General features: G+C 31.4%; 5 protein-coding genes across 5 annotated transcripts; 1 reads left to right on the top strand and 4 right to left on the bottom strand.

Moving 5' to 3' along the window:
* Positions 1-507: 507 nt before the first annotated feature.
* On the bottom strand, positions 508-1134 carry EIN_404480 (hypothetical protein; the record flags this gene model as incomplete). The annotated part of the gene is made up of 1 exon (XM_004256777.1): positions 508-1134. One exon carries the CDS (start codon positions 1132-1134, stop codon positions 508-510), a length of 627 nt encoding a protein of 208 aa, XP_004256825.1.
* A 4895-nt stretch (positions 1135-6029) lies between these two features.
* Positions 6030-7427, top strand: EIN_404470 (hypothetical protein; the record flags this gene model as incomplete). The annotated part of the gene is made up of 2 exons (XM_004256776.1): positions 6030-6858; positions 6970-7427. 2 exons carry the CDS (start codon positions 6030-6032, stop codon positions 7425-7427), a joined length of 1287 nt encoding a protein of 428 aa, XP_004256824.1.
* A 139-nt stretch (positions 7428-7566) lies between these two features.
* EIN_404460 (ubiquitin-conjugating enzyme E2 J1, putative) lies at positions 7567-8909 on the bottom strand (the record flags this gene model as incomplete). Its single annotated transcript, XM_004256775.1, has 2 exons — positions 7567-8616; positions 8673-8909. 2 exons carry the CDS (start codon positions 8907-8909, stop codon positions 7567-7569), a joined length of 1287 nt encoding a protein of 428 aa, XP_004256823.1.
* A 234-nt stretch (positions 8910-9143) lies between these two features.
* EIN_404450 (serine/threonine protein phosphatase 2A catalytic subunit alpha isoform, putative) lies at positions 9144-10180 on the bottom strand (the record flags this gene model as incomplete). Its single annotated transcript, XM_004256774.1, has 2 exons — positions 9144-9219; positions 9324-10180. 2 exons carry the CDS (start codon positions 10178-10180, stop codon positions 9144-9146), a joined length of 933 nt encoding a protein of 310 aa, XP_004256822.1.
* Positions 10181-10581: 401 nt separating this feature from the next.
* On the bottom strand, positions 10582-12890 carry EIN_404440 (oligosaccharyl transferase, putative; the record flags this gene model as incomplete). The annotated part of the gene is made up of 3 exons (XM_004256773.1): positions 10582-10724; positions 10777-12659; positions 12760-12890. 3 exons carry the CDS (start codon positions 12888-12890, stop codon positions 10582-10584), a joined length of 2157 nt encoding a protein of 718 aa, XP_004256821.1.
* Between the last annotated feature and the right edge of the window lie 912 nt (positions 12891-13802).

Genomic DNA, 13802 nt, shown 5'->3' with positions numbered 1-13802 from the left:
TACTTGTTCTTAAAGACAATTATTATCAATAAACTACAGGAATATCAAAAGTATTTTTCTCTGGTTTTACCATAATGGTTTTGGGTCACTTTTGAAGATCTTTTGAAAAATTTTTCACCCCGTTTTTTTAGTGTTTTTTCTTGGCTTTTATTTTCAATTCCAAAAAAATTCGTCATTCTATGTTTCCTTTTTGGGAAAAATAATGAATTAGAGTAATAAATTTCTATGTAAACTAAATAATTAATTCAAAAATACTGATTGGTTGTATTGCTAACAGAAAAAATTGTTTCAAAAATTTGATCGAATACTAAAGTTAAATTATATATTGTAATAAAATTGTTATTAAATTATATTATAGTTTCCAGTAATTATTTTTTTTATAATTAAAAACTATTTTAGTTATAAATTGGTTTTATATACTATATTATATAACAAAAGCAACATAAAAACTATAAACAACCTAAAAATGTTTTACAATAATAAGATAATCAATACAGAGTCTTTATATTAGACCAATATGTTCGACAGAGACTCGTCATGTGGAGCGACAATAACACAATTGTCATTTTTGACGATGTTATAGAAATAGTCGTTAAGGATGCTCCCAAACACAGCGATGTGTTGTAAATCGAGGATCATCTTTCCGTTGAAGAATACCTTTTCGATTCGCTCAATGGAGTGCGTCTTAGTTGATTTTCTTGACAACTTTGAGTTAAAGAAAAAGCCATGCTCAAGCGCCAAGTCAAAGAGCAAGTTATGGACAAAGACTCTCTTGTTCTTTTCATATCTTCTAAATGCAGTTGGCTTTGCGACACCCTTTTTGACTTCTCTATCGTAAATTGGTCTGTACATGTTCTCTGCTAATTGAATGATATCTATTTCATCCCCATTGAAGTTGATCGACTTCAACTTTGCAGAACATATGCCAACAACAGACTCTTTCTTGGGTTTGAAGAGAGTAAATGAACAGACTTTATTGAGTAACCCTAAGAGAACGGCAACTTGGTACGTTTCCAAGTCTTTGACGAACTTCTTCTGAATTAAATACTTAGGGTCATCATACCTCTTTCGCCGTGGAGAAGACATGGATGTTGATGTATTGCTTGTGACTGTGTTACTCTCAAAAGAAGACATTTGATATACAAAGTTCAAAACCGTCGTTTTATAGACCACATTAGCAATTGTATTTTTATCCCATTTGAGGTTTGGTCGAAGAATTCCGTTTTTAAAAATTCGTTCAAATCAGAACTCGAAACACACTTCATCCATTTTGGGACTGAGTTTAACAATTATCTTTTTTATTTCTCAATAACACCATTTTTCCATTATTTTTACTAATAAACTGCGCAAAAATTTTGTATACTTGGTTCGATTCAACAGAGCAAAGTTGGTTTGAGAAAAATGTGGAGAGTAAGCACGAAGTCTTTCGAAGAAAAAGAATTATATAAATTATAATACAAAATATCATAAATATATTATAAATTCAACAAGAAAACTGAATTTGAAAAGGGGATCTTAAACAATGTTTTCCCAAAAGTACATAAAAGTTAGAAATCAATGTTAATAAACATTGATTTTGTTAAATGGTGTATTTTTGGGAAGAACAATAAGTTACTGGACAACTAAAAATAGTCGAGAAATAAGTCTGATTTGAAAGTTATTTTAAAATTTAGAAATATGATTTGAAAAAGAAACGCATTGATTTAATCTCAAATGTTTGTTTTTAATTGAATTAAAATGAAAAAAATGATTTTATTAAAAAAAACCGATAAAATAATTATATTTTAATGAATAATAGTGGATTGATTATAATTAAACATTTTTGAGACAAACAATATTTAAATCAATAGCTTAAAAATTAAAAGGTCTATTTATTAATAAAATGACACAAGGGTACAAAACAGGTACTTATTTCGCATAATTGGCTTTTTTAACACCGTCTGTTAAACATTTTTTTACAATCAGTATTACTTCAGAAAAAGTTCTTAATAAGAATAAATTGTTTCAATTTATTTACCATTTGGATAATTTTTACTTAAAGATATTCAAACTTTTTCTCATTCAAAACAAATGTGCCGAAATATTTACAAAAATTGTTTTTATAAAGATTAAGTTAAATAGAAGTTATTCAATGATATAAAGGTTTTAAAAATTATGTTAAATTGTACCATTAAATTCTTCGTTCTGTTCGTATTTACAAGAAATATTGTTATAATTCGAAGTTTGAAGATGAAACACACAATCCACATCTATCGAAAAAATTATCGATTCCTTTTGATATATGTAAACAATTACATATAATTGTTATTTAATCATTTGTTTGAATATAATTTTATGATATAACCAATAAAATAGTTTAAAAAATTCAAATTTTAATTATTCTGATTGAATAGCAATTCACAAATGTCACAATAAATTGTAATATTGTCTTTGAAATTAAAGTGAAATATCCAAAAACGTGATTTTGGACAATTAATATGAATATATATTCAAAAAAACTTTTCAATGATTCACAATAACTTCTTGTTGAAGATTCTTTAAAAAACAACGTATGATAAATAACCTCCAAGTTATTTAAGTATCAATTTTAATCAATTTGAATATGTTATTAATAACTTATTCATATGTTTGTTTATTCCAACTACTTTTTTTGTTTTAATCTGTTTTAAATCCATTTAAAGAAATACCAAAGCAGTTGAAATCCTTTTAACAATACAAAACAAAAAACAAAAATTATCTATTTATGGCGATTTCACAAAAATATTGAAGATGGTATAATTTTTGTTTTCATTATTACATGTATTAGGAAGATGTTTAGATAATCATTTATTCGATATTTTGTTTTCTTTGAAATTCTTTCAATATTTACAAATCGAGTTAGTTTAAATACTTGATATTTTTTAATTTATTAACAATATTCTAATATTTTTTCTTGTTTAAAACATGTGTAAAGTTATTACGTGGGTCTTTTGACGATAAATACAGCGTAAATATTGCTCAGAATGGTGATTGGGTAACAATTGAAATGTTAATCAAACTGAAACAACGTTTTAAATTGTAGTTTCTAATACATTCACTGTATCAAACAACAAGTGTTAACTAACTAATTATACACTATTTTCATATTAACTTTTCAATCTTTTATAATCACTCTCTTACAACAATATAATAATGTGTAATAATATCTTATTAGAAACTTTTGAAACTTTATTTAACTCGGTATAAAGGTAATATTTCATTTTTTTATATGAAGTCAGTCTTTTAACGTTATCTAGTGGACAATAATAGCTTTGATTTTGTCTAAACAACGGTTATTAGGTATAACGTGAAAAAAAAACCAGAACAATTGGGATAAATTTTTGGGATGGCTTTCAGAAATATACAATTATTATGGTATAAAAATACCAGATATAGTTAATAGACTGGATAACTTTTAAGGACAAACTATATTTTATTTCAATAAATTTTAATTTATTTATTTCTTTATATAATTGTTTATAAGTAATATAAATAATTATTCTTTCAATAATTTATTGCTATATTGTTATTTAACATATTATTTAACAAGGCGAAGAGATGGTTGAAGAAGAAGACTGCTCCGAGCCATGTAATCCAATAACAAACTAAATTGGAAATAAATAATTGAATTCTTGGTGGTTATTTAACATATTATTTAACATAAAAGTTTAAATTCTAAAAACGATATATTTAAACAACAAAAAAATTAATTTACAATACAGTAAGACCTCGATTATTTCCAAACCTCGAATTTTTCCAAACCTCGATAATTTCAAAGATTTGATTGGTTGTTTAAGTTTTTTGGAAAAATGCAAGGTAATCTAAAGTTGGTGATTTTTACAATAAAGTTTAAATAAATCCAACTTTAAATATTCGGCGTTTTCGTTTTACAAACAGACTATAAAAAACCAACTTTAAAAAAGAATTTCAATGAAAAGAAAAGGCTCAAAAGGCAAAAGGCTCTCGGATTTATCCAAAGAAGATAAAATGCTAATTCAAGAAAAAAGAAGTGAATTAACAGGAGTTAAGCTTCAAGAATGGACACAACTAACTTTTAACCTTGAAAAAGTCCCAAGCATCAGTTATTTCTATAAAATGAAAGAAAGTGACGATAAAAGAAAAACAAAATCTTCTTCTTTGCCTACAATTGAATTAGAAACAATGAAATCATTAAATAACTTACTTGAAGACAATATACCAATAAAGGAAGATACTATAAAATGTATGTTTCAAGGTAATTTACAAAATCATCTGAAAACACTTATTAATAAAACCATCAAAACTGATTCGGATCTACAACTTATTAAAACAATAGAAAATTTCAAAACTTCTAATGGATGGTTATCCAACTTTAAAAAAAGAAACGGACTTTGTTTAAGACAATCATTTGGAAGTTCAAAACTGGTGGATTTGGAAAATTGTAAAGATTATATTCAAACTATTCAAACGCTTGTTGATTATTATGTTGTTAAGTTTGGTATTGATTCTGTTTATAATGGAGATGAGACCGCAATTAGAATTAAAGATCTGGGAAAAACTTCTTTTGCAAAACAAAAAAATATAAGTATCAAAAATAATAAAACTAGATTTTCTATTTTATTGACAACTAATATAACTGGATCTGTCAAATTGCCACCTTTTATAATTGGACGCTCTGAAACACCACAACATTATAACTCAAAATTGCAGCAACAATATAATATAGTTTACAAAAACAATGAAAACGCATGGATGACAACCTCGTTGTTTGTGGATTTTTTGAGAACTTGGGATAATAAGATTCACTCCGAAACTCCAGATAAACAAATTTTGTTAATAGTTGATAACTGCAGTTCGCACAATTTGTTTATCAACAAAGGTACACCAACACAATCTGTTATGCAACTTGAACATATATTTGTTTTATTTTTACCACCAAACGTGACATCAATTTATCAACCATTGGATCAGGGAATCATTTACACATTTAAAAGATATTATTGCAAACATCTTTTGCGTGATTTAGTGGACAAATACAACAATCTTGAAATTGAAGGTAAGAAAAACGAGAAGACTTTGAAAGGAATTTTCAAGATGGGGATAGTTGATAGTTTCCCTTTTATCGAAAATGCATGGAAAGATGTATCTCCTTCGACAATTTTTAATTGTTGGATCAAAAGCAAATTGTTTGTACCAAATTTTGGTGATAATCCGAATTTGATTGATTTGCCTGTAACAAGACAAGAAATCGTCATTCCGCCAATAGTTGTAGATAATTGTGAACAATTGCTTCAAAACTCTGTTGATTATTTAAAAGATAAAGGTGTTATTGATAAAACAATCAACCTTGAAAAGATAATTGAATCGGATGATGAAAAAATTACATTTGGAGAAAGTGTTAATATAACAACAGGAGAATTGTCGAATACTTGTGAACTTACACAAATAATTCACTTTTTGCAATCAATTGAAAAATCGCCAAAAAATAACACATATTTGATTTCAAAAATTGTCGGTTTTTTCAATGATCTGACAGATTTTAATTAAATTTGGTTTACATAAATTGGTTTTTTGCCGAAAATATTTAAAATTACAAATTTTTAATATAATATTACAATTCATGACAAAACTCAAAATTTTCAATTTGGAAAGTGTCAAGGTTTTTAAAATAAAAAAATTGGAAATAATCGAGGTCTTACTGTATCTATTTTTTAATATTATAATATTTAGTATAGTTCATTACTAATTAAAAACCATAAATTCATGGTAATTTTTTATTAAATTATAGTATTTGGCATTCTCAAAGAAACATGATTTGTAAGTCTTTTATTTTTTTTTAAGTCAAAAAAGAATATGAATTATAATAAATAAACTATAGATATAGATAATATTATTTTGTACTTTATATAATTTAAAAAATTATATAAGTATAGTACTATCAAATTGTGATTTATAATACTTATTTATTAAAAATTGTAATTTACATTACAAATGAACGAAAAGAGAAAAGAACTATAAAAGTGCATAACTTGATGGACTACACAACTGACTTCCCCCGCCACTTGGTCATGACAAAAGTCCCTCGGAAGATGAAAAGCATGTGTTGTGACATCAATTGTACAGAATCGTATTTGATTGACGATATCGGTACCCTTTCCGTTTTTAACACACAAACCAAACGGATTGTTTACAGAACAACTCTTCCATCTCTTGGCTACAAAATCCTTGTTTCAGCTAAAGCACAATTTCTCCTCTTTTTGGACGTCAGAATGTCACTGCACGTTTATCGAATACTTCGCCCTTTCCGACTTCTCGAAATAGACTCCATTCCAAACACATACAACTTCGTTTTTACAAGTGACTGTGACAAAAGCCCGCTGTCATTTGTTACACTGTCTATTGATAGAGTCACGTTGACACAATACACATACTTCAATGGTCAACAGCAAGTCGCGAACACAAAAAAGATTTCATTTGTCGCCGCTCATTTAGTGACAAATCCGACATTCTCTGAAATTGCAGTGGCTTCAAATAAAGAGGTAATAATATTATCGAGTGATTTACTAACACTACACTATGAAGACCTCAATTTCCGCATCGCGGGTGTCGCGTACTCTGGGGAATTACTTTTTGCACTTGCCGGGTGTTGTTTAAAGAACATCGAAAAAGACCCCAAAGAGATCCGACAGAGAGCGCTGCAAGGTAAGCTCGAGAAAATATCCAAAGACGTTCACCTTCCATTGGGCGACCCAACAGTAATCACGTCACATCAAAGACATATTGTAGTTGGCGACAGAAACAAAATCTATGCAATAGACACACGGAGCGGCCGTGTTGCGTTTGTCTCGAAACTTCCCCCTCGTTTGTTTTATAGTTTTTTAATTATCAATTTACATTTTTATTTGTTTGGTTTACTGGCGTTAGAATTGTTTTAAGGGTAAATAAGAGGGGAGACGGGGAGCTGACAATTAGAGGCACTGGTATATAATATCTTCACAAACGAGAAAATGAATCTTTTTGTTGCACATGTACTCAACTTACCCGTTGTCGTTGAGATATTATCGGACGACATGTATGCCCAAGAGTCTGGTCTACTCAAGTCTGTCGAATTGAAAGATTATAAAGTTGTTTTTGCTAATATTCCCGAGTCTCAAACAACACGAAATAACTCGGATTTACCTCCGTCTGTGCCAGCTTCTACTTACTCGGTCTTTGTAGGAAAGTTTGGAGATAATTTGACTGCTAAAGACGTCAAAGATGCATTCCAAAGTTCATTTGGTCCAGTATTAAAGGTGCGAACTTTTCCAGGGCATTGTTTCGTTGATTTTAAAGACGACATTTCGATGAACAAGGCACTCAAACACCATACTTTTATGGTTGGGCAATATGAAGTCACAATCAATGTTGCTTCTAAAAACTCGAAGCGGTAGAGGAATTACTAATTGAATGATTATATTGCCTTGTATATTATATTATACTATATATTATACTATATATTATACTATATATTATACTATATATTATACTATATATTATACTATATATATATAGAACCAAATATAATAAAAATTAGTTCATCAAATTTACAATGACCTGCACTTTGACGTAATTCAATATGACCAAAACAATAAGGAATGCAGAGAGTGCAAATAAGATGTTGACTGTTTCATCGACGATTTGTTTCTTTTCGTCTTCGTTCTCCTCTGTTTCAACCTTTTCCGAGTTTTCTATTATACGTTGCATCTTGAGGCGCTCCTCTTCTTGTCTCTTCTTCAACAACAGCATTGGGTCTTCAAAGTCATCACTTTCCTTTGGCTCAGAACTGTCATGCTCCTCACTCTCTATCGAATCACTGTCTCCTTCCTTTTCCCTTGGCGTTGTTTGGTCATCATTTACAGTGTCGTCAATTTGAGATTTAAACACGGGACGTGGACTTATTGTCGCTTCCAAAGTTTGAGTTTTGTCGTTTTCCTTCTTTACACCCTCCAAGAGGTTTAGAGTTTCTTCTTTAAGAGATTCGATGTGTAGATTGGCTTCTTTTTCATTTGAAATTTCTTTACCGAAATCACCACTGATAGAATCAGTTAGTTTGAATGTATTTGAAGTTGGTTTTGGAACAGTGTCCAATTCAATTCGATCACTTTTCTGTTGTGTTTCTACGTGTGGGCTGACGACTTTTGCACCTTCGAGAGTTTCTGGTGTTTTTTCTTTGAGTGGTTCGTCAATGAAAATAGCCGGAGAAATTTCTAAAGAACTTGGAGTGTTAAGTTCAACTTGTTTCATTTGTTCTTTAGTGGCGTCTTGACTGGGACTTTCTTCTTTTTCTTTCGCCCCTTTCTTGTCATCTTCGCATTTTTTTGCAGCTGCGTATATTAGTTTGAGCTCAGAGTGCTTAGCCCCACACACAGGGCACTCAAACATTAAACTGTTTTTTGCGTGTTGTTTTCTGACTTCGATTGGTGCGTCAATAGCTCCAACAGCACCAGAAGCGGGTGTAGACATGAACGCTCGAATTGCTTCCAACATTGAGGAAATAGTCCATGTTGGTGTCCAAGTCTCTGGGTGGAATGATGTCATCGACAGACATATTTTCTGATTGACAACAAATCGTCCACTCGGCTATTATGTCATTCATTGTATTTCAACCAATTAACAATACTTTCGTATCAACAAACAGTAAGAAAATAGACCTCTGGTGGGTTTTTCGGATAGTCGTACGGAAAGATGAACTTTCCGTGATAAATCCCCTCTGCAAATTCGGTGTCAGGCGAACCTTTGAAACTGAAGTGACACTCAAAAACCGAGGACTCCACCAAGTGAATAGAAATATCATTTGGTGCATTTTTAAAGAAGTGGTTGTACTCTCGTTGAAGTCTTTTCGCTACATTCGCCTCGTTTGTTTGTGTGGACATCTCACTTTTCAAGTTCTAATTAACACTTCACAAAAGTTTTACTTTAATAGTTATTTAATAGTAGTTTTACTACTATTAATGAAGTATACTATAATTCTAGTTTATTTATAATTCAACAAGACTTTTCTTCTTTTCAGAACTTCAAAAAGGGGTTTCCTTATTTTCCTTGAATTTTGGAAATCATACTCCCTATCAAAACCCTAGCCACATGAAAGAATGTCACAAATAAAATATTTATTCGAAAAGGAACGAAGGTACGTGCTTAGTGTTCTGCATGTCGTCCTGTACTGGTGCGGGTGAGAATTGAGAACTATGTGATAAGTACTGAATTTTTTCTATAATAATTAATATAAAAAGTAACATTATCTATAATAAATAGATGTTATGTAGTATTGTATAAAATTGACAACAAACAATGAGTACTCTCCAGTGTCAGACAACTCCATAATAGCTGCTAAGTTGTTGCATTTATAGCAGTAATTAGGTGCGGAGAACACTGTGACTAAAGTCTTGTTATGATTCCATTGATAGCCTTCCATCACCATTTGATGTGCTCGTACGATAATTTCTGTCCCATTAATTTGATTGAATTGGTCAGACGCATCTTTCCCAAATATGAACCCGGCACCTCTTGGACTCTTTTCCCATCCAATCTTTTCTTCAGGATCGGACCACAATAAATCACACATCGGACCTTCGTGTGGGACTTCTCTGACTCGATTGAGCATCGAGATCTGATCGATCTTTTTCAAAGAAGGAGATAACCCACCATGGACACAGAAGTAACGTTGGTCGATGACTGCTGCGAGCGGTAAGCAGTCAAACAAATTGGTTAGTATCTGCCACGCGTCGGAGCTTCCGTATTTTTTGATCGACTCGTCATAAAACCCATAGATCTGTGTGATCTGTCGTGACTCGTGGTTTCCACGCAAAAGAAAGACTCTGTGTGGGTATCGGACTTTCAGTGCAACAACAAGGCTAGCGGTTTCAATAGAGTGAAACCCTCTATCGACAAAGTCTCCGAGGAACAAATAGTTTGTGTCTGGCAAGCGACCTCCAATGTTAAAAACTTCTTTAAAGTCGTGGAACTGCCCATGTAAGTCGCCGCATATAGTGATTGGGTATTCGACCTTAATCACATTAGGTTCGTTCAGTAAAATCTCTCGTGCCTTGTCGCACAACGCTCGGAGTGCGTCTTCAGGGATGAGAGTCAAATTCATCAAGTTCTCGATCATACGGTCCAAATTACTTTCACTGAAAAAGGAAGCCATCTCCGTTTGTTTTATTCAGTTTCTTTTTTTGATTTTTTGATGGTACAATTTTTATTTTCTGTGTGGATGGATGCCTGTGTTGTAACGAAAAGACTGTTTTGCTTTGTAGTATATTGAAAGTGATTTTTATGTCATTAATATAATTACATTGTTATAGTTTAAGTATTGTTAAACAAACAATCAACACTACAAGGCATTCGCCTTTTGCAGTTAAACCGAAGAAAAAGAAGAACAACAAAACAGAAAACATTTAATTGATAAAAAAACTATTAATTTATTATTAATTTACTATTCATTAAAAAATGAAGTTTAGTATGTATTATTAATAAATTATAGTATATACTAATAGAAACAATGTCGAAGAAGAAAAACTAAAAACGGAAATCTAAGTCAAGGAATTGTTAGAGTAAAGAGTCGACTGCATTAGGCTTCAAGACTTTATAAATTCTAACGACCCAATGCTTTGATGTAAATGCCTCTTCGATGTTATTGAAACGCGTTTGCTCGGTGATCATTTCTCTTCTTACATTATCCATTCCGGGTCCTATTTTTAAGTATTTTACCTTTATATGAAAATGTTAAGTTGAATAACAAACGGTACCCATTAGAAGCTTTGTAGAAGTTGTGGTAACACATTTTATACATCATCGAATATTTGAAAGTGTCAGTTGGATTTCCAACAGTATATTGTCCTCTGTTGAAATAATTATTCTCATCGAGTGATGGATTAACTCCTGCGCCAATTCTTATCATCCACATGAACTTATTGATATCATCAGAAGAGTATCCCAAATATCCTCCAAAGACTACAAGCAAGTAATCGACATCTAAGTCTCTAATAGTCTTCATCGACACCTCTTCACGCGACGCCATCACGTTTCCAGTCAACGAAATGTGTGTATTGTTCCACGTGTTATTATCGACAATAACTGTTCTATTTCCTAAATGACTAATTTGATATCCGTAATCCCACCAACTCATAATTCGACTTCCTTCTGGCGTGTTATGTGCCAACCATCTATAGGCCTCTCGATAATCATCAAATGTGATTTGTTTTCCTCCGTTATTTCCATACAACACAACAGACGGCGAGGAGTAGTTGTTACTCATTTGAATGGAATATTCAAAGAACTTGAACAAGAAGATGACCAAGAGAACACCAACAATTGCCATCAAGACAAACCCCAGTGTTTCTGTAAATGCATTCTTCTCCTCCTTCTTTTCTTTGTTCTTCTGAATCGCCTTTTTGACTTTCTGTTCGGTGTTATCTTCACTGGCATTCACTTCCTTCTCCTCCTTTTTAGTAAAAATTATTTTGAGGACTTTTTCCATTTGTTTCTCGATTTTCGTGAAAAATTCGGCAAGTGCAATACCTGAGAGCAAACAAATTGCTGGCGCTAAAATGAGCACAAGACGTGACATGACGCAACTAAAGTAAAACACCGAGACTGAGTAGATGATCAAAAAGAGCATATTGAAGTCAAACTTCTTGAAACAGTAATATAACCCCGCTGGTGCGATGACGATGAGTACGTGGAGGTCGAAGAAGTATGACGCCCAATTTGCCGGTTGATGTTCCGAGACAGACACGATGAGTGGGACATTCTTTTTAGCAAAAGTTGGATCAAAGAGTGCATAGAATCTCCCAGACCAAGCACTGATGTATCCTTGTTTAATCAGAACTATCACCGCAACAATACCAAATCCAATAAACATTAAAAGGCCTTTTTTGACTGCTTCGAGTATTTTCTTTTGCCCAACGAGTTTGTTAATTAAATTGTATAATTCAATCAGTTGACAAATACCAAAGACTCCAAACGCACCAATGTGCTCAGATGATCGAATTGCAACGTAATTAATGAATGGAATTTGCATTGATAAAATCGTGGCAAAGATGTAGTAAATGGAGTAGCAGCTGTATAACTTCTTGCTGTAATACCCACAGAATATCGAAATGAGGACATGCAAAGGAATGATGTTGTTGATGAAGACATAAGCACCCCATGAACTTGCCATATAGAAGTATGAAAGAGCAGTCATGGCACTTAAAATAGGTGAGTTGTTGTGCACGGCTTCAATCCATAAGTACAACGTGAGCACTAAAATGGTAATAGAAATACACTCATAGTCGAAACTACCAGCTACAGACCGGGACATGTAGCCAGGAACTACAGAGATCAACGCAGCAGCAAAGAGTCCAGCTTTGTCAGAATGAACTCTTGAACCAAACAAATAAGCCGTAATGCATGTAATAACCGAGTAAATTGGGCCCATGCACACGCAAATCAGTCGTACATCCACAATCAAATTGAAAAAGGCCAAAAACTTGAAGATGAATGCGCTTGTGAACATCAAACCTGGGAAAACGGTGGTTCCGATGTTACGACCCAACGGGTACCAACTGTCTGGGTCAAACCAATTCATGAAAGCAGTAGGTCCGTGCTCGACCAAGTATTTAGTTGCTCTAAAATTGAAATACCTATTAATTAATTAATTGTTGTGTGTAAATTATAATGTCAGAGAGACAAAGAAGTTATCCAAGTTAAGAATCAGTATGCAAAATAAAGTGTTAAACATACGGATCAAATTCGTGAATGATTGCCTCGTATTTCACTATAGAGTATAACCGCGATGAAAACGCTATCACACATATGATAGTGATCGCACTATTCTTTAAGATGAGTTGAAGGAGTGTCTTGAAAAAACCCATCCCTTTATTTTAAAGTTCTTCAACAGTTCTGTCTATCCCAAGACACCATTTTTTTTATTTGCTGTAATTAAAAATATTATAATATATGGTTTTTATGTGTTTTAGAGTTCATTATTCTGTGTCAAATTTTAAATTTGAATTTTTTTTGTCAAAAAATAAATTTTAATTGGTATTATAAAAATAATTTAAATTTACTATATTTTTTATTTTAAATTGAAACCCTTTTACAATTTTGAAAATATCAAAATGTTGTATTATATATAATTACAAATAAAATCAAAAAGTATAGTAAAAATTGAAACACCAAAAAATAATGATTATTTTAACTAATAACTAAGTTATCAACAATTTTATATATAAAATTTAATACAATTTGAAATTAAACACTCTAATTTTGATTTACAACATGAAATGTTTAAATTGTTTTTTTCGAAAACATTATTTAAAAATATTAGGGTCATTTGCTAAAAGTTGTCTGGTCTGTAAGGTTTTTTGCCGATTTTTAGACCATTATAAATAAAATATTTCGGGATTTTTTTAAAAACCCCCAAAATCCTTGTTTCAATATTTTTCCCAAGTATTTCATTTTTACCTAATTCCCGTTTTTTTAAAACAAAAATCAATTATTTTTTGTCAAAAAAACAACATTTAAGGAACAGACAACGTTTATCGACTGACTCTCAATAAAATATACAGTTGGTCCATTAAACCTTAGCCCAGGAAATTAACCTTAGCCCAAAGAAAAACCAATTTATTTCTATTGTTATATTAAAATAATAAACTATACCGATATATAAGTCAATTTTTGAAAATATTTGTTTTTTAGTAAAAACCCGTGTTTTAAAGAAAAATATAGGAATTTCTTTGGGCTAAGGTTCATTTTCCCTACTGTATATTTATTGTTTGATAAAA

Source organism: Entamoeba invadens (assembly GCF_000330505.1).
Source record: "Entamoeba invadens IP1 unplaced genomic scaffold scaff_1105074726033, whole genome shotgun sequence".
Classification (NCBI taxonomy): domain Eukaryota; phylum Evosea; order Mastigamoebida; family Endamoebidae; genus Entamoeba; species Entamoeba invadens.
Note: the sequence above shows the minus strand (reverse complement) of the source record. Positions and strands in the feature narration are given on the sequence as shown.